Consider the following 20983-nt stretch of genomic DNA (forward strand, 5'->3'; position numbering starts at 1 on the left):
ACCATCATCTGCAGTGAAGATCAAATAATCTTAGTCTTCCAATTATCAAATTTTTAATAAAACAGCAAAAAAGTAATCCAAAATCATAATCGTGGCAATCAAACAAACTTCAATAAGGAAGCAATTCCATGTTTTCGGGTTCCTAGGATGGATTCCCATTATTATTGTTATTACGACCGCGTAAACCAAGTCGATAATAGTAAAAGTAATAATTTTTCATTGAAATATGGTGAATGTACAGAGATGCGCCGCACGTACTGTATGAATTCGTCGTCGGCTAGGTCCACCAGGTGGGAGGTTTTTCGCTATTTAAATACCCGGTGGACCATCTTCAACTCATCATTTGATCAACGTTAGTGTCTTAGCCATCATGAAACCGTTTATGGTATGTATATTTTCACCCCTAAGTTTATTTAGTAGAAAACCAACCCTCTGCATTTTTTTTTCAGTACTGTGTTTGTGTTTGTGTAGTTTTTTTTTGCAATTTTATTATTTTTTTAAGTGTGATTTTTTTACTTCAAAACACTGATATAATGGTTATAATACATATTTGTGTTAAACTGTTTACACATACTTTGTTGATATTTTCAATTTACGTTCAAACCAAATATGGGTTTTTTTCAAATATTTTAACCATTTTACTATTAGTACTAAATGATAATGACAACAATACGCAGTTACAAAGGATACAAAGAAATTAAATTTGATACATTGCTGATTCAACAAAATTTCTAAAAATGTTTTGCTAACTTGGTAAATATGTAATATACATTTTTTTTTTTAAATATTAAGTCTGGTTTCCCAAAAACAACAACTCTTTCAGTTTTCTATATTTTCTGCTTACACTTGTTTGTGTATTTATTTTTACTGTATTATATTCAGAATTTCTTTACCAGTATTTGGTATGACCTATGTAATTCTATCAAATTACAGTTTTGCTCAGCATTAAAATTTCTATTCATTGAAACTAACAATATGAAAAAGCTATGACAAAAACATTATTTTACCAACAAATATTAAAAAACCTGTTTCAAAAATATGTTTTTCGCTGGAATACTGGATACTTACGTCTCGCAAACAAACTATTTTAAAATCATTGAAATTTTGAGTTTGTTAAATGAAAAATACCAGTTTCACTTACAAAAACTCATAATTAGAAGATTTGGGTAATGTATTTCTTTGGGTTTTAAAAACTTTTTATATTTGTACGAAACTTTTGGTACTTTTCATGATAACTACCAAAAAGTTGTTGTATTACACTTTATTTTGTTGTTAATCGAAAAGTGTTTCCAACTGATTTAATTGAAACACATAAAAGTTTCACTTTCACAGTAATAAAAACAAGGAAAAGCTCATTTCCTTCCTATAGAAATAAAATTCCAATTAATTGCACTACAAATAAACGTGCATAAAGTGGAAACAACCTTATGGGAAGAAAATGCTATAATCATAAAAAATAGTGTTATCATCACTAAACTCTCATAATTACTTAAAGAATGTTAATCAATTCTTATTGAGTTAATCAAAAAATCATTGATTTGCATAAGTACCGAACCTTTCTCTGTCAATCAAGATGGAAGATCGTTTGTAGAATAATGAATACTTCCTACTGTTGAACTGTTGTTACATCATCTCCAATTGACCTACCGGTAAATCGCCAACTTTCTACACACGAAACCAAATAATACTAAAGGTCATCAAAGAGTAAAAGCTAAGGTCACGATCAAAAGGTGAAAATGACTCAAACGGTGAATCTTCAATGCGAAAGAAAGTACGACCGGAACGAAGAATAGAAATTAACCATAATAACTTAAGTGTGTGTCGTACGAATTTCTTCTTTTTCGATTTCTTTGTGCAAATTGACTTTGTTTAACTGCTCGAAAAGCCGTTAAGTTCAATTTCACTCGGGTGATTACGCACCCAATCTTACATTAACCGAAAGGTAATTAGGATTTGATGAAAGGCTAAGACTTCATAAAGTTTACACAGAATTATCAATCATTGTGGTGTCTTGAGTAATCAAGTTCTCACGTTAATTATATCATCAACTTTGCAACAACTCATCTATTTGTATGGTTTTTTTTGTATATGGTGCAAGAATCCCAGGATTTCGTTTTGTTCTAATTTTATTTTTAACTTGCAGCTGTTGTCGGCGCTTGTAGCGCTAGCTAGTGCCAGGCCTGAAGCTGGCTACAGCTACAGCCCACCAAGTACCTCGTACGGAGCTCCATCTGGCGGTGGAGGCGGTTTCAGCAGTTCCGGAGGCGGATTCTCTGGAGGTAGTCAACCCGGTGCAATCTGATTTTGAATAGTTGTGACAGTTAAGGTGCAATTTCAGGTGGAGGCGGTGGATTCGGCGGCGGTGGCGGTGGAGGATTTGGAGGTGGATTTGGTGGAGGCCATGGAGGTGGTGCCGGCGGCGGCGGCGGCGGTGGATTCGGAGGCGGTAAGTTTATCAATAATTTATATTGTATTATATTTAATATTTTTGATGAGGCTGATCAGTATTTTTATGATTCTTCTTGTACCAGAACTTCTGTTAATGTTCTAATAGTAAAGTCAAACTTAGAAACTTAGAAGCATTCAATAGAATACAAAATGGTCTGGAAGAGACACATCTCTCAAGCTAAAATTTCGAATGGTTCATCAAATTAGAAACTATACATTGAATTGCAAGTACTAGAATATAGCATAATATTATAAATGTCTTATTATATCTTTTAATACCATGTAATCAAAAACAAACATGTATTGTAAAACCAGACCATATCAAATCTTAATATGATCTCGTAATAACAGTTTATGGATGTTCCATTTCATTCCAGTACAGCTTCTTCTGACTTAAAGGGAAATTCTCTCTTTTTCTTTGCTTATATCAGTCCAAGCCTGAATAGATAAATTTAAAGTTCTAGTTTTATCTTCATTTTCTTACTCAAATTCTAATGTAAAAACGAATTGATGTTACAGGAGTTGGTGGTGGATTTGGAGGTGGTGGTGGAGGAGGATTCGGTGGCGGATTCGGAGGTGGATTCGGAGGAGGCGGCGGCACCACCGTCCAGAAACACATCTACGTCCACGTACCCCCACCAGAACCTGAAGAGTTCAGACCACAAAGACCTATCCCAGTGGCTCAAGCTCAGAAACACTACAAAATCATCTTCATCAAGGCCCCAAGTGCGCCTACACCAACTGCCCCAGTGATCCCAGTCCAACCCCAGAACGAAGAAAAGACTTTGGTTTACGTGTTGGTCAAGAAACCGGAAGAGGCACCGGAAATCAACATTCCTACTCCCGCTCCAACTCAACCCAGCAAACCCGAAGTATATTTCATCAGATACAAGACCCAGGTGAGTGTCCCTATTAGATTCAAGTGAAACATCTTCAAAACTTTCACTACTTACACAATAAATTTTTATTTCCAAATCTAACCTCGTAATGTCCGGCCTAATATGGTAAATAAGCGGCTTATGTCACGACAGGTTTCGTGTCGCGTTCTTCAATGCATCTTCCTAAATTTTTAAATAGTTAAAAGAAAGCGCAAATCGGTATGCATCCTTTAATCTCGTCGTTTAGCCGCTACTTTCACTTGTAGATGCATTTATTTGATATAATGACACACGAACTTTGTTTCAGAAGACTTCGTCCGGAGGCGGCGGTTTCGGAGGTGGAGCTGGTGGTGGCGGCGGATTCGGCGGTGGTAAGTTTTGAGTACAACAAAAACATATCTGGTGATTTGAATGTGACTGATCAACTGCAAAATGTCTAAACCACAAAGAATCATTTGAAGAAAGTGGATGACTGGAAAAATTATGTCAACGAGCTTAAAACCACGCGTCTTCTCCAAGCCTTCAAGTGAAGTGTTTTGTCTAATTAAGCACGAACATAGTATAGAATAATCTGTTAATTAAGAATTAACCTCAATATTTTATTCTGAAATTTGAAGTTTTTAGTTAAAGTGGGTCAGTAAACTGTAATGTGTCAATATTGCACTAGTTTTTGATAGTTCATTTTACTCATTAGTTTACTACTAAAAGTCCAGGAGTGTAGTTTACTTTGGTTTTGCTGATTGTATATTTATATTTCATATCTAATCTAATTTAAGTAATAACCCACCGGTATACACGGTGTTTCTAGTTTTTTTAGTATGAGATCCAAAACACAAAACATCCTTGTTTTGCAGGTATTGGCGGTGGAATTGGAGGAGGAATTGGCGGTGGAATTGGTGGTGGAATCGGAGGTGGCATTGGAGGAGGAATTGGAGGTGGAATTGGAGGAGGAATCGGAGGTGGACATGGTGGTGACATCGGAGGAGGTAAGTCATGATGATAAACTTCTTAAATCAAGCTAGAAAGAATTTGTTTGTGGGGAGTTCAAATTAGCTTTTTGAAGAGTTGTAAAGACAAAACAATATAAATTCTTGTTCTTATAAATAAATTAACAATTGTTTTTTTAGGAATTGGAGGTGGCAGTGGAGGTGGAGTATCAAGCAGTTACGGACCTCCAGGCAAATCCGGACCTTACTAAATGCAGTTACCTCGGCGCCGATCGGTAAGAAAATGGAAAACGGCAACGTTTCAACCCATTCGCATCACTCATCATCAGACAGGACCCAGCATGACCCGTGTCCGTTGCCGTTTTCGCGTTTTCCTTCCTCTACAGCGACCGCTCTAGTGATCTTTATACGTATTACGGCTTGATGTTATTTCGTTTAGAAATTATGTCATAGTTTTTCCTTCAACGTTTCACAAGGAAAATCCGGCATCCATGTTTCCAAGACTTAATAAGTCGCCGTATGTAAATTTTCATTGTGGATGTTTGGTTTTTGTTTTGTAACGTTGAGGCGTATCATACATTTTTCTTTTGTAAATATTGGTGCAATATATTTTACGTTATATGTGTTTTGTATATTTTGTATGTTTAGTTTTTATATGTATATTATAATATTTTCGTGATCAAAATACGGTGACAAATAAATATATTTAGTTGATTAGGTACGAAATTTGCGTATTATTTATGCTTTTACCGGTAAGTTGCTATTAAAAACCGTCAACCACCAAAAGGCAAACGTCAACGCTAAAAATCGACCGTCTACCATACAAACAAAACCGGCGAAGGTAAACGGTGTAAACACCAAAACCAAAGTGTATAGTGTCTGGGTTTTTAACAATTGAAATGATAGAGTATACGAAACATAAATTAGTTAAAGAAACTGGAGTTTACATATGTCCAGATCCGATAGAAAACTTCAAAATTCGGTAAGTCAAAAGTTATATTTTGATCCAAGAAATGACTGATGACTGTACATTTTATTGGTTGATGGTAATTCCTCATAATACACTATTTGCGAAAACCACATTACTGTTCGTAGTTTCTGATTGGTCAAGAAAAAGCAGCTATAGTCAAAATTTTACCCTTTGAGAATGACGTCAAGCAGGTGAAAAAACACGCATGTCTGGAATTAGATCACAAATTTTAACCTACAAATGCTTTGAAAAATGAGTGATCATGAGAGTTTCAGTTGACATCTGGAAACTGTTTCTTTTCGTACTCGAAAAAAAGCAGCACATTTAGAATTAGCATTTGGGCCTTCTCATTGTAGCGCAGCATTTTTATACCTTTGATATTCGTTTAAATCAAAGTGACAGTAAATGTCAACGTTTTTAATTTGACAGGACGACAAAATTAACAACGTGCCTTTTTGGCTAAAATTGTTTATTTCACATGTTTGATATGCGAGAAACAAAGATGTAAAAAGATGACGTCATTCTCAAAAGGTAAAAATCCAACTATATATGAAAGCTCCTTTATCCATATCCAAACATCACTTTTCTAACTTTACTCCTTCACCAGATTTCACAAGCTTAAATTGTCTATTGTCTGAGTTTTAGTTGAAAAGTTGCATTTTTAATTGACTTAGAATATTTTACGAACCAGAACAGTTATCGACATTACTTCCATCTTTACTCTTTCACCAGTTTGTATGAACTTAATTAAGTACAACTAGTTCATCAATTCCTAAGTGGTTACAGACTGGTAACTACTTTACAGATTGGTAATTTAACTTCTATTAAAAATTGATAATTGAATTACATTTTAGAGTAGTTGGTAACTATAATTCAATTACTTTTTTTGAATAATTGCGACAACTCCGACCATTAGAGAATCCAAGTCATGGCAAAAAAATATACAAAATATTATTTGCTCCAAAATACAGGTTTTTTTTTCATTGTTGCCAAACTGACAGAAATATAAAGCAAAATATATGTTTTAGTTTTAATACAATCCACATTAACATTAATTACATGCATACAAAGTACCTGGTAAAATATTATTTCTTGACCGTTGGCGAAGGAAACTTTTTCTCTCTTGTGAGAACTCAAGATTTACTTTCTTTAACAGCTAGATAACACTACTTTTCTAACAAACCTTAATTCTCGGCTAAAAAAACCAAAACTGACCTCTCTAGCGCTTCATGTTACCGAGATATTGAATTTCAAAAAGTAGTAGAAAAAGACCCCTAACCCTAACATAATTTTTTTTTTTAAAATGAAAAATTTTAAAGTGTTTTTTTTTACTTATTTCACTTAATTTAAGATTCTTTGGTACAAATATGCCCTTTTCTCTGTTTTTTTTGTACTTATTTTACCTAATTTAAGGTCGTTATTTGGTATAAATAGGCCCTTTGCTGTGCATTGGAACCCTCCTGTTATTTTAACTGGGTAATAAGTTATATTATTATAAAATGAAAATTTGTTCAGAATAATAATGTTTTTGGGATGTTTGGACTTTGTATCTTCTAACTTTCGAATCTACAAACGTTTCTATAGCGACTACGAGGGTGTCATCTTCAAGAATAAAATTCACACTAAATGAAATAATAATGAATTCCATCCCAATTGTTTGTAAAACTTAAAAGAATTTGTTGGTCACTCAGGATACGCCTTAGAGAAGACACCACACCAAATAGTCCAAATACACTAGTAGAAAAAGAATTTTCCTGGCAAGAAAAACACTTTAACAGGGAACAAAAGGAATATTACAAGGACGAAAGAAACTGTTTTACTGATAAAGAACGTAAATACAACCGTATAATATGTGAAGAAGACCAGGATGACGACTTCCTATTCACTTATTGCCACGAAGACCAGTTTTATCCAGACAATGAGGTTTGCGTGAATTTTCCATAAAAGTCTGGTCAAAATCCATTTCAGAAATTTCAGGAAATTGACTATGTAAGTCACTTGCACCGATACATCGACAACTTAAACATTGCTGAAGAATCATCAAGCCAGGTCAAGGAGTTTGATTATTTCTGTAACCTTCAAAAATCTGTGGATAATCCAGGTTTTCAGTTGGAAAATTGGGAAACTATGTGTATTATGGCTGATTTTGGGTAAGAATACCTAAAAACTTTTGATTTCTGGGTATAATTTTGAACAAAATGTAGGTCAAGTTGGTGAATGTGTGCTTTCTTTAGTAATTATTGTAATTAATGTGGTTTTCAGAGAATTTCTAGACGATATCTGGATAAAAAACGAAAAACTGCTTTGCAGCCTAAAATACAATCAATCTTCGAGAGTTTTGAAAGTGTTTCCCGACTTTACCAACACGCACCCATACACCCTAAAAATCCAAAGCGACAAGGAACGAATTTACAGCTACTTTATCGAAAATTGTTCGAACAGCATCCCCGAATCGATCGAAACTAACGAGAAAACTTTAATTAAAAACGTAAGTGGATAAACTATATGTAAACTTTCTGGAAGTTTCGAAAAATGTTTCAGATAAACGATTACCAAGTTTTCCTGAAAAACCGACAGTTAACTGAGCCGTTCGCTCTGCCCCCCAGGAATAAATTACGCCTGTTTCTATTCATGGACATTTGTTCGGGAAAGGGTTTCGAGTATCCGGATGTGCACGTGCAATATTCCATTCACCTGCCAGATGACTGGAATAGTCCAGATCCGGATCGTTTAGGGGGAAGAACTCATTTGTGCCGGGCTAATAATGACGAGGGGCTCGTGCATTTTGGTCATTCAGTTGAAATCGTTCTGGAATACGATTTTATGAGTCTGGAAAAGACTGGTAAGGTTTACTTTGAATGTTTGTCCATAAAATATTGTATTATAGTGGCAAAAAAAGTAATTTAATTGCTTTCAGTGTAACTCTAAAACTACAATTTTTAACTGAAAACAAAATATGATTTCTAGTTAAGTTTTCTCATTTTCTCTTATCTTAAGACCTGACTTTTTTTTTCTTGAAGGAAAAAATTGTAGCTAGTTTAATTCTCTACCAAACATTTTGTCCTTAAAGGCTTCACAAAAAAACACGACAAAAATTGTAGAAAACTACTATTTTCTGTGAGTCGCTGATGAAAAACAATTTCAATTTTCTGTTTTTTTTTTTGACAGAATTCAGAAAACGTCTAAAGGGAAAAATTATAGCTAGTTGTATTCTCTACCAAAACTTAAAACATTTTGCCCTCCAGTGCCTCAAAAGGGAGATTTTTATTTAATCCTCCGTAACTCGGCCACATGGCAAAATTCAAGGAATCGTAGGAAACAAAAATTGTAGGAAATTAAATTTTCTACGAAAACCTCTGTAACACATTTTGTGTTTAAAAGTCTCAGAAGGGAGATATTTGCTTAAGAATGTTTAATGGGGACAAAGTGTCCTGAATGTCCACTTACAGAACTTCAATTCCTATTTTCAACTAGTTCATCAATTCGTGAATAGTTTAACTAATTTACAGAAGTAACTGTAACTGTGGAAAAACGTTTGGACATATTTGAAGAACTATGCTTGCACAATGTCACCTTTTCTTCCACTGTAATACTTCTGGTCTGTAAATCCTTCACCACCACGTCAAATTTACTACAGTACACCAGGTGGCAAATAATACTTTTGCAGTTTTTGAACAAAAAATACGTCTAATATACATAATCAAATTTTCTTTTCAGAATATACAAAATCTCCTTTTGTGTACTTCGAAATCATATCCAAAGATTCATGGGATCGATACAGAACCGAAGGATTGTGCTACATAAATTTGCCCATGTCACATTCCGGGGGATTTACGTACGATTTAAGATGTTTTCGGTTTACCAGCCCCAATCCCGTAAACGAAATGAAACGATTCTTCATAGGAGACTGTAAAAACTACACAAATATCGACTGGATCGCCGTACCGACCACACACGAGGTAACTTTGTCGAAAAAAAGAGCTTTTTGGTTATAAATGTGAACCTTTTGGGACCGTAATTCGAATGCGGTAAACTGGAAAAAACATGGAAAATTATACGGTCGGGCCCTTTGGCAAAATTTTCCGGATATAAATTAAATTTTGCGGTCCCTGCTAGACTGGAAAAAATCGGAATATCTTGGCCGGGATATCAGAATTTCCTGCAGGCATTTGATTAAAGAGGCACAAATAAAATATCCCGTTTTTCAGTCAGGTTTTTTCCGTTTTAGGGCAACGAGTTGAATAAATATGGGACCCACACTCTGGGCACTGGAGAACTAAAAGTGAAGCTGAATATCGTTCATCAATCTCAGGAATTTATGGAAAATGATTCGAAAATAGTGACTAGCCAGGCCAAAAAACTGATACTAGATCGACTTGGATCTTCCAGCTTGATACGAAACGTAGAACAAGTCATCCAGGAGTTTAAGCAAGCTAGAAAGGAAATGCTTGAAGCCAAGAAAAACGTTTGAGGCATACTCACAAGCACCTGCTTTTTTTGTGTCAACAGTCAACAGGGGTTTTTCAGTGAAACCTTTTTACCATCATATTATATATTGACCATCGATTTCGGATATTGTATTCATTCAGGGAGAATAATACAACTTTTGTCCCGAATAGGGGTTGAAATGACATTCTTCGAAAAATTACGGTCGCTTTCTGAAAGATGCAGGTATAGGGACAACTGTTTCCATTAAAAGGCTGCATGAAATTCAATACTTCAAAGAAAATTCTTGTTACAAATGGCTATTTACTCGGAACAGTATAGCTGAAATTCTATTAAATTAAGGTTTGGTTACCCTGTAATTTAATATCAGTATGTACCTTAATGGTTTGTTCAATCATTGTAGAAAAGTAGTTAATACATTTTTTTTATTATACAAGTTTTAATTGTGGTTGTTGAATTTAATTATCATTAATGTAAACTTATTAAGGTCCATTTTTGCCTGAAATCATCTTTAACAATTAGGAGAACCCAGTTTTGTTTATTTTTCAAATGATTTCTTATTATTTAACTTTAACTAAGTGCATGTCATTTATTATAAATATTTATATATTATTTTGCATGTTAAAGTCATATACCTATCTATATCCGTTTCTGAGATATTTACCATTTTATGTGAAATTTGATATTTTCGGTCTCAAAAACATTTTTAATTTATACATATCAGGAAAGGTTTTTTTCTTGGTTTTTGTGTTTTGTCATGTTAGACAAGGTTTGTTCTAGGAATGGGTGCAGAAAGACGTCAAAATATATAATACAGTGTGGTCAAAAAATCAGTTCTAAAAAAAGACAGAAAGTCTAGTTTTTCAAACGGAACACATCCTTATAAGTCTGTCTGGTTCTCTGTTCAAAATTAAAGTTTAGGTCACTTATTTAAAAAATCCCTTTTTAAATTGATACATTGAACCACCCTGTAACTAACTGTCAAAATAACCGAATTAATGAAGGTTAAAGTAGTAGTTGTCAAATTTAGTCAAAACTGTCTTTATTGTCACAAAATGGCCGCCTGTGTTGATAGGTTGCTTTGTTTGGCCGCCAGAGGGCTCCAAAGCTAATGTTTTCCTTGACTGTTACCGCTCTCATATCTTTAAAGGTGATGATGATTGCCAAATCTAGGGTAGTAACAAAACTGTAGAAATACAATCATTAAGGTCGATTTTCGCTTGCACCAACTGACCAACATAACGCAAAACCCATTAGGATAGTGGCGGTGTTTCAGGCAAATTTGACCCTTACGAAAATTATTGTCATTTGCAAAAAGAGTTTTTCAAAAAGTTTCCAAGCGTTACGTCTTGGTAGATCTAGTAAGTCACGTGACCATGTTTTCCGAATTTTCTATAGTCAAGTTAGCCCTTAACCAGTCAAAAAATGTTTGTGGTGCATCCTGTCACTAAACCGTAAATAACACACGTGTATTTGTAGCACTCTGTATAAACTTTTATATGTCGATGGGCAGCCAATGAAATAAGCTTCCCATTGACGTATAAAAAACGATTGGTTAGCCGTTTGCCCGCTAGAGGGTGTCAACCTTGACCAATCTTTTTGTTTATTTCTCAAAAATTCGCGTAATTGCACTATCTTTGGTAGATTTTTATACGCCAATAGACAGCCAATGAAATGAGCTTTTTAAAAATATCCCTACTTGGGTTGACCGGTTAAACGGTTTGGCCGCTAGAGGGCGTCAAATTTGACCAATTTTTTTATCACTTTTTTGGTGCATCTTGTTTAATCCTCAAAAACTCGCTTAATTGCACTATTTTTGGTAAAGTTTTATACGTCAATAGATAGCCAATGAAGTAAGCTTTTTAAAAATATCCCAACTGGGGTTAATGGGTTGACGGTTTCGCCACTAGAGGGCGTCAAATTTGACTCATTTTTCATGACTTTTTTTGGTGCATCTTTTTGTTTAATCGTCAATAACTAGCTTATTTGCTGCACTTTGTATAAGCTTTTATATGTCAATGGATAGCTAATGAAACGAGCTTTTTATTGACATATAAAAGTTGCTTCATTAGTTGTACGGTTTCGCCGCTAGAGACCGTCAAAGGTCGGAAACCACAATGTGGCTTTTAGTAACGTTTCTCTTAATTTTTCAAAAAAACTCTTATTTAAGATTTTCCTTCCTAACCTAACTTAACCTAACATTTTTTTCAGTTAAAAAATGGTTTCTAAATAATTTTAGATATCCTTCATTTTCCATTACTTACCTGAAACTAATAAAACATTGTAAAAACTCTAAAATTTCGTTTTATTATTATCTGGAAACATTTTGAGCAAAGTTTGTTTTTTCAAAATATACCCAAAACCTAACACAATTTGACAACAGTGCCTTAAGATCTTAACTTCAAATTTGACTTTGTTTTGTTTGTTAAGGGCTGTTTTTCTAGATTTATGTAACTAAAGAAAAACTCATTTAAGTTACTTATTTATACAGCACAAATTTACTAGTAGATCTAACAATTCATAAAAACAGAAATTAAAACTACTTTGAAGGGCATAAAATAAAAATATATGGCAACAGTGTCACTTTTGTCCGACACAGTGGTTAGTCAAACTGAATTAAAAGCCAAATACCTTTTCACTATTTAACCTTTTTTTGTAGTTTTTGTAATTTATTACATTTTTTACTGTTCTACTGAACAGAGCTGTTACTGCAATTTTCTTTTCGTAATCATAAAATACTGTTGGGCTACCGGTACTTAGTTGGTGGTTTTGGGATTTTAGCCACTGTGCGTTGTAATTAAAGACCGCATTGTTGCCAGTTTTCTGTCAGCTGAACAATAAACTTTTTTGTCAGACTGCAATAGAACAACTTTTGTCAATCTACTCACGTGACTGTGTCATACAGACTGACAACTTAACAACTAAACTGAAATTAATTTGCCACTCCTGGTTGATTAGTTCAGTTGACAAAACTGAACATTCCCTTACTTTTGATACCAGAAAACCCATAAATTTGAAATTTTTTAAAAAAATCTTCAAGGGGGACCAAAATAAAGCAAAAACGTCGTATTAAAGCATAAATGAATATCAAGCCCAACCTTCTGATCTATCCTCTTTAAAATAACAGTGTCGAGCTACATCTCTCTCGCTCCCACTGCCTCAGGCCTGATAGACGAGGACGCAATACCCACTCACTAACTCCACATTTCAAGCTGTGAGATGAGCAACGACGTACGTCGCATTTGTTTAATTTTACCCAACTTGCAATGGGTTGTTTTTTTGTTTTATTAAGTTACAGAGCCTGGGTTGGTTGTGTGGATAATACTGTTGTAAAAATGCTTAGGAAAAATGGTAAAATTTGGTTTATTTCCTTAGGGGTTTTTAACGGCAACGTATTTGCGCAGGGCGTAGCTAGAACGATAATGTGCTTTTGCAGGGCTAGGTTGCCGCGGTGCTCACTAAGAACAGCATTGCATTGGCTGTGATGTATGTTAACTATAAGTTTTGAGCAGTTATTTAGTTTTAAGCAGGTGAAGTAACCTGTAAACTGAGTTTAAAGTTTTAAATCCATGTATATTTAGCTGTTAAACAGTGAAAGTTAAGCTTGAACGCGCTGTTTTTGAATATTACGCCAAGGAAATTGTGATAGAGCTGGCAACGTGGATTGTTTGTCTCTGTCTGGCGATAGGCGTTCGTCCCCGTTTCAACAAAGATAGATCGATCCGGACCTGTTTCATGATTTTCTGTAGAAGTTCCACCAAGATGTCGACGAAATGGCGGTTTTCGGGATGTTGTATTTGTATTTTCCGCGTTTAAATTAATTCCGGCGGGTTAGAAGCGCGAAAAAAATACTTTTCCGATGGATTTTTGCTTAGAAAACTGAACGAATCGCGTCCAGCCCGTTATCGACCGGCCCAACCAGGGCGAATAACGGTTAATAGATTACCACGTTTCCACCAGCTCAAACGCGCTAAGAGTTTCCTGGGGCTCGCTAAAGAGTTTCACCACCTTCGGGGGACGCTAAGGCAACCCTGGCATGATACCCGAAGGTCGATAGAGTTGGGGAAAGTTTCCATCTGGCCGCGACTCCAAACCAGCTGCAACCAGGAGAAGAAACGGGAATTCTGTGTTTTTGTGAGGCAATTCGGGGGCAGTGATGTGAAGTCTCGGGGTAAAAATTGTGTTCAATGTGTATGCTATGGAAGTACGCTCCATGAGATTGGATCATGGGCCAATACAGACTAATAACATGTCCTACCCTCCGAGACAACCTCAAAATCATAGGTAAGTTTCTCTTTAATGTACTTAGGGCCCCTATTATGGTTAGGGTACCGTTGTGCTGACGCTAAAGTATCGATTGCACAACGTGAAAGTGTTTCACTGCAGTTTTGCTTTGAAACGCACTTGCCAGCTAGTGCTAAACCACTCAACTCCTTAAGTAAGCAATTAATTAGTTAGGAAGCCCCTCTGTATTTTGTTCAAGTTCCTGTTGTCTAACCCACCTGACCTGATTTGTCCAAGAGGTTTAGTAATAACTATTATTACCAAACACACTACTTTATTGTGTTTATGCTAAGTTCAAATCAATCAATCCATGGAATAAGTAAAAATGGGGATACAAGCCCCAAGAAGCATTCTGCAGTGCTTACAAAAAGCACTCAAATCATTCATAAGTAGAGATGGCCCAAGGTAATTTTTTCCACAAAGAAGATGAAAAACCTTAAAAGAACTTTCTTTTACAAAATATTTTCAAAATTTTCAATTTTCTTAGTATTTAACTAATATTATTCTCTTAGGCTTCTTTTTATTTATTAGTTGAGAACGAATGCTTGCTTTTTACCTGAGTTTTCACCACCTCAAAACATGAAATCTGAAGCATTGTCTTGAAATTTAAATTTGAACAAATAAATTTAAAAGATCATTTTGTAGAATACGTTTTTTTGATACTTTTTCCCTAAGTCCTAAATATTAACTTACTAGGCTTGTACTTTCATCTTCCCATAAATTTGTTATAAGAATAATTTCTATAGAAATGAGGAAATTGACCAACAGTAGCCTCTGATTTCAGGGCTTCTATAGAAATTATCTTTGGTGTAAAATTATTCTGAAGTTAAAATACTTACCATTAAATGACAGAAATTTGTCTATCAATTCAATAGTATCAATACTTACCTCTAATTGAGCCTCTAATCTAACAGCAGGGCTAAATAGTTCATATAAATAATATTGCTTAAAAAATGTCATGTAAGTTGCAAAAATAAAATAAAAAGTATGGCTTTGCAACAATGGAGGCAATACATTCCATTGCAATACAGGCAATGGAATTTTGAATAAATGATCTTGGTTTTTCAAACCTTCATAAATCAAAAAAATTTCAGTTTTTCAGACTCTAAAACATCTTTTCCATGTGGAAAAGGTTGAAATTTACATACAAACCAATGTAGTTAAAGCCAAAACTCTTGATTTTGTCATGCCAAAATGCTCAATTGTTATTCCTAACTCTGTGGAGTTAAATTTGGTAGTAGTGTTAAATTTGACAGTTATGACACTACACAGAGTGTCTTGTAGTTCGGTGACACTTACTTACATGTTATAACTACTAAAACTTATTCAGCAGTGAGATAAAACCGAGGATAAAACTATCAAATGCAAAACAGTTCAACTTTGTATTTACACCTCAATAAAGCTCCAAATTTGACATTTGTGAGATTAAGATTGACACTTTGATATGTTTCCTTCATAATTTGAAATCTGACAGCTGCCAATTGTCAAAACTCACTCAGTGCTAGCAATGTTAGCATACAACGGGAATACACAAGTAAGTTGTATTTCTTTGATAATTCACATTGCAAGTTGTATGTATAGCTCCACAAAGTTAAATTTAACAGTTGTGACATTAACAGACACGTTTTTTACGTTTACGTTGGAATGCAAACTCAGATGCAAAATTTCCAATCTAAAATAGTTATATCTAGTATAGCTATGGAGCGAAATTTGACAGTTGTGACGTTAAGTAACATAAACATCAAAGTATTCCTTAATGTCCCAACTTTCCAATTTGGCTCCATGGAGCTTTAAACACCACTTAAAGTGCAGTTCATCAAAGAAACATCTATTTGGCATTTTATACTTTTAGGTCAGTGATGAGTGAATTTTGACAGCTGACATGTGATGCAAGCAATCAAGTATTAAAGTGTTCCTTAATGTTAGAACTGTCAAATTTGGCTCCATGAAGCTGTAACGACTACTTACAGTGTGGTTCCTCTAAAAAACACATCTACTGCATCTGTTTATAAATTTTGGAGAATTTTCAATCTCTATTCCTAAGTATTCAATTTACAGCCCTCATCCACTTTTTCAGGGTGCTTCACTTTCTGCTTCATCAATGAGATTGAAATTCAAGAAGTCATGAAACCTCGTAAAACTATTAGACCTAGATCCCAAAAAAGGTCTTTTGAAGTTGAGTTTAAAGTGTGTGTAAAAATTTAATTAAATGATGAAAAGAATTTTAAAATTTGCCTTAAATTACGCATCATTTTCGAGATCCTTTTATTCGAGTCTAGATACTGACTGACCAGCATTTGTTTTAGGTCAGTTACATATCAGAAAGAACATTGCAAAACGCCCCAGAAACGTCCCAAAACATTTGGCTTTGATCAAGTCAAGGATCCAGCCCATTTGTGAGATTCCCCTATGATAACTAGGGAGTGACTAGTAACAGTAGTAACCATGCTAGTAACAGACTAGTAATACTAGAATTAATTAACTACTGGAGAAATAACTCCATAAATAGCAAAAACCTTTTTAAAATCAGTTCTAATATTTATTTTTCCTTTTGTTACCACTGGAAACACCATCTTTGTCACCCTAATCCCACTTAACTTATGGCAAGATAGATTTTATAGCACATATCTACAACAGGAACAGTACCTAAAGAAGTCAGCCTGCAAGGGAGCTAATATTGAGGTTAAAACTGATATTTTGCTAAGGCGAAGCACTTTCTTTCTACATTGAGAAGATCTAAAACAGTTTACAATAGACCACTTCAAGGAACTACTCCAGGAAATGTCAGAAACAACTGATTGGTTATTCAAAGGGCCAGCCATGAAATCTTCTAGTTATCATTGGTTCTGTAGTTATAAAAAATTGCTGTCTGCTGGGCTCTTTTTCCTTCTGCTTGTGGATAGTTATCAAAATGTTTGTAAGACCCAGTCTATATTTTGAAAAATGGCAATTCAACTGTTTTTGACTTTTTGTTGGAATACAGATTTTTGGCTTCAGGTCTAAAGTTATGTTTGATAAAGGTTGCTGTTTTCTGTTGTAAAAAAAATATTCATAAGAAAGGACTAAGTTTAATTTTTGGTTTGGATGTTTCAATTTAGTCAGGCTTTACCTGTCTGGTTTCCATCCAAAACTGTCAACAATGTTATAAATATGCTGATAAATGGCAAATTAATAAACAATTGAATTGAATTTACACTATGCTTTTAGAATAATAATGTAGTAAGTAGTTAGATTTGGATCAAATTATTTATGCTTGAATCATCAATATTTGTATTGTTGTTAGTTTAGTTGGTTGGTGGTTATAACTTTTGTTTTGTAGTCAAGACTTTTGGACTATATAACCTTCATTTAAAGATGACATTTTATTAAATCATTAAGTAAACCAAGTACTGAAAACCAAACTGAAAACAAAAAGACTCTTAAGTTAATATGTACCTACTCTGACTTACAAGTAAGAACAACAATTTAAAAACTACATGGAGTTAAAAAAAAATAATAAAAGTGTTCAAGAGACATTTTTGGAAATGATTGTCATGCTAAGTCTAGAATCAGAAGAAATAAAGCATTAGGTACTTATTAACTTTTCACCAAGTTGCACTCTAGTCTAGAACCTGTTCTCTTCTTTCTATCACCCACTAGAACTCACTTGATATTGTTTTAGTACTATAGAGGCAAAATCTTCAATGTTTTGCTCAGTAATTTTGCTATAACAAAGATAATGCTTAAGGCTCAAGTATCTAACAAAATATGATTAACCTCTAATTTACTACTAATCTCAATCTAAAAGCTTGAACCAGATGGTTGTATCAGAGATTATAGACTAAAGCTGGATACAGAGCAATTTTTTAGACAGAGTAGTTGGAAACTAATTTTAGCAAATTAAGTACTCATTTTTACTTTTAGGAGGAGGATCCTGGGGAAGAAAATGTTATTGGATTATTATTGCTGGTTAAGTTATTACACTTTATTAAAGATCTGCTAACACTACTATTATGACAGTTACATATGTGCTAGTTTAGAGTAGATAACCAAGTAAATTAATGATCACTTGGTATCTCTTTTGCCCTGAACAGAAAGTAATTATTAAGATCTTCATTTGGAAAAGTAACACATTCAATTTTTATGTTTGGACTTTTTCATGTTCTCCTTGTTTTGCATTGCAAATTGACCACTATCATGGATCAAATAAGTGATGGATGGGGTTTTAGGTACAGCCAAATTACCATATCCATTGCCGTATAACAAACTCAAGATATTCATTCACTGGAGGTACGGCTGGGTACCCGAGGTACATACTGAGTCCGGTAATCACTGGAATTAACGTATTTCCAAGGCGCAAGGTCAGTACCCTTTCGAGCATTGGGCTTTTTTTTTCTGTGGCAGTACCGACATTTGGTCACGACAGGGCCCCCATATGTGTGGTGAAAGTTAATGAGTTTACATGGGAAAAATTATAGTGTAGGTTGATTTCACTTGAACTTGCCGACGCGACGAAAGTGTTAAGTAACCAAGAGACGTCAGAGTGACGTTTCAAATTACGTCCCAAAATCACCCACCCACATACATAAATAGAAAAATACAGTTAAAATTAAAACTACACTCAAGCCATGAAACCTGTAGAGGAGATAACAATAACAGACCCTGTGATGGGATTTAATGATTCACTGGATCCCCTCTAATTAAATTTAACAGTTTCCAGAATTATTCCAACTCTGCATTTTGTAGTGTCACCAACTTTAATTAAAGCAGGTTTAAAAATAATCTGCTAGGCACGTGATTGTCCCGCCTTCAAAGAACTATTTTGGATCATTGTTTTGATGGGTCCTGAAGTCTATTTTTTCAGTGAGACCAATTTAGATTCCATGAATTTTCTGGAAAAGTAACCACCAAAGCAGTCAAGGTTGAATTTTACTTATTTGGCGCAAAAACATGGCGGGCCCCTTATAATGAACCGTCAAATCAAGATTGATGATTCTGCATAAAATTGGGATCATGCAAAAGTCGAACAACAATGCATCTCCATTCTCTGTTCACGTTTAAAGAACGTTTCAGTTTTTGAGCCCAAAACGGGGTCTCCCACTGATTTTTTGTTTTCGTTTTTTGATCCAAGAACCCGAAATTACTGATTTTATCAAGTAGAAGGGTTTAAGATTTGGGAACCAAAAAGTCTGGTCATGCAATTTTAAACCTAAAAGTATACTGTGTGAATCATGGCATGATTGAGGGGAGTAGATTTTCTCAATAATCATTAGTTGTCAGATCCTAATTGCTAGAGTGGGGTAAGTGCATTATTTTTTAAAAAAACACAAGTCCCTGAGTGGGAGCAGTCATGCCTGACCAGTTAAGGTATTATAAGAGTTTATTACTGGGATTTAATTTTTTGTCATGTTATTTATCTAATATGAGTCACTTAAAAGACCTGTAGCAAAAAAAAAAAATTGTCATGCTAATTATATGAACATAAACAAATACAGGGACAAAAAGTACCTACTAATTAATAGTAATTGTAAGAAAGTAAGGATTTTAATTATTATTTAATTATGCTTAATCATTCAGAACTGAGTTGTGTTTCTGAACATTTTTTGTCCTTTTGACACTCCTCTCCTCCTCTAGTCTTTAAATTTAAGAATTGTACTTGTTGGAAGCTGGTTTTATTTTAATGGTAAATTACTGTGCTGTTTAGTTATTGTTCAATTAACATTTTTGTTTGAAGATTGTTCATGTTTTTTCTTGTGTTTTTTTTATGGGAAAAAGAGAGAGATATTGAATTCATTTTTTTTCTATCTTGTATTTTTTTATTTATCAAACTAAGCCCTGAACACCCTATATTAGAGTTGAAACTCAGTGTTTTTTCTTTATGACAGTATCCATATTATCCACTAAGCTAAGGCTCTTGCCAACTAGTTACTGTTTTTGAAATATCATAAGTATTTATTACTCATATGTTTTCCAAAATTCAGTCAGGTAGATTTCTAGTAAATCTTCAAACTTACATTAAGTATTTGCAGTGTTGAAAGTTTTAAGCTGTCAAACTGAGTTTGATAAGTCAGTCAAATTTCAGGTGAAAAGCCAATTTTACTTTTAAAAAAACTACTTTTTGAGGTGTAAAATTAATCGTCAAGTTTTGAACCTTTAAGTAAATTTTCTACGCAATTTTTTAATGTTTAATAATTTGAATATTGAAGTGAAAAAGTCAATTTTTATGTTCTGAAACAATAAATGTAAACATGATTTTTTCAAGGAAAATAGTAGGTAGCTTTTGATATTTTGTAATTGATATTCTAACAAAACAAATAACATTTTTAGGGTTTGAAGTTAAAAAATGACAATTTACTTAAAAAATACACAAATAAATAATTAACTAAAAAATAAACAAATTTTTAATCCTCAAAAACTCAAAATTAATACAGGGGTTTCTCAAGGAAAGACAAACAATTTTTGAGTCCTCCACATTTGCCTTCAAGTATATTTTCATATGTTTAAACTCAGTTTAAAGCGAGGGGTAAACCGCTGAGTACAATTTTGTACACTAATTCCTAATATGCCAATAATGTCCACTAATTCCTTGTAATGCTCAGTAATTCCTAATAACTTCCAATAACTAACCTAACCTACTCACTATTTTTCTAAATTACCAGGGCTGAAGAGCCAAAAAAACCTTTTTTAATAAGAAAATGCGTGCAACGATTTAACCTGAAGTAGGTATCAACTGTTGCTTAGTTTAAATGGGACACCTTGTATACTTATTGCATTTTTGGATTCTACCTCAAATTCTAGACATATTTCGTGTATTAATGTCATACAATATTTTCAGTCTCCAAAACAATAATTTTAATTTATGCATATCAGGAAACGTATTTTTCTTGGTTTTTGTGTTTTGTCGTCTTATACAAGGTTTGTTCTAAGAGTGGGTGAAGAAATCGATAAAATATACAGTGTGACCCATTTAGAATGGAAACACCCCTATAAAATTTTAGGTTATTAACCGATTTCAATGATTTTTTTTTTGA

The 20983-nt window shown here is 34.0% G+C and overlaps 3 protein-coding genes across 6 annotated transcripts in view; all 3 read left to right on the forward strand.

Moving 5' to 3' along the window:
• The first annotated feature begins 241 nt into the window (after positions 1-241).
• Positions 242-4999, forward strand: TwdlT (TweedleT). Of its 2 annotated transcripts, none has more exons than XM_081974936.1 (7): positions 242-385; positions 2144-2279; positions 2339-2446; positions 2968-3347; positions 3634-3697; positions 4181-4312; positions 4454-4999. In XM_081974936.1, exons 1-7 carry the CDS (start codon positions 371-373, stop codon positions 4522-4524), a joined length of 906 nt encoding a protein of 301 aa, XP_081831062.1. In that variant the 5' UTR covers positions 242-370; the 3' UTR covers positions 4525-4999. The 2 variants fall into 2 exon arrangements, with proteins under 2 accessions (XP_081831062.1, XP_081831063.1); XM_081974937.1 differs by having other exon boundaries at positions 3637-3697.
• Positions 5000-5044: 45 nt separating this feature from the next.
• On the forward strand, positions 5045-10117 carry Mks1 (Meckel syndrome, type 1). 2 transcript variants are annotated; one of them, XM_081974930.1, is made up of 7 exons: positions 5045-5255; positions 6935-7166; positions 7212-7393; positions 7506-7731; positions 7785-8085; positions 8961-9202; positions 9472-10117. In XM_081974930.1, exons 1-7 carry the CDS (start codon positions 5173-5175, stop codon positions 9712-9714), a joined length of 1509 nt encoding a protein of 502 aa, XP_081831056.1. In that variant the 5' UTR covers positions 5045-5172; the 3' UTR covers positions 9715-10117. The 2 variants fall into 2 exon arrangements, with proteins under 2 accessions (XP_081831056.1, XP_081831057.1); XM_081974931.1 differs by having other exon boundaries at positions 7221-7393.
• Positions 10118-13390: 3273 nt separating this feature from the next.
• Positions 13391-20983, forward strand: part of Smr (nuclear receptor corepressor smrter) — a 90249-nt gene continuing 82656 nt past the window's right edge. For both annotated transcript variants that reach the window (XM_081974921.1, XM_081974922.1), the window contains exon 1: positions 13391-13973. In XM_081974921.1, the coding sequence (XP_081831047.1) occupies positions 13888-13973 (86 nt within the window). In that variant the 5' untranslated portion in view covers positions 13391-13887. The remainder of the gene's footprint in view (positions 13974-20983) is intronic.

Source organism: Ips typographus, linkage group LG3 (genome assembly GCF_016097725.1).
Source record: "Ips typographus isolate SLU linkage group LG3, UJ_Ityp_2.0, whole genome shotgun sequence".
Classification (NCBI taxonomy): Eukaryota; Metazoa; Arthropoda; class Insecta; order Coleoptera; family Curculionidae; genus Ips; species Ips typographus.

Bases quoted from the DNA above. Each gene is read 5' to 3' on its own strand.
- TwdlT (XM_081974936.1), top strand. The intron at 3,348-3,633 runs GTGAGTGTCCCT...ACTTTGTTTCAG, and splicing joins TCATCAGATACAAGACCCAG to AAGACTTCGTCCGGAGGCGG. The intron at 3,698-4,180 runs GTAAGTTTTGAG...CTTGTTTTGCAG, and splicing joins TGGCGGCGGATTCGGCGGTG to GTATTGGCGGTGGAATTGGA.
- Mks1 (XM_081974930.1), top strand. From the start codon at position 5,173: ATGATAGAGTATACGAAACATAAATTAGTTAAAGAAACTGGAGTTTAC. The intron at 7,167-7,211 runs GTTTGCGTGAAT...AATCCATTTCAG, and splicing joins AGTTTTATCCAGACAATGAG to AAATTTCAGGAAATTGACTA. The intron at 8,086-8,960 runs GTAAGGTTTACT...TTTTCTTTTCAG, and splicing joins TATGAGTCTGGAAAAGACTG to AATATACAAAATCTCCTTTT.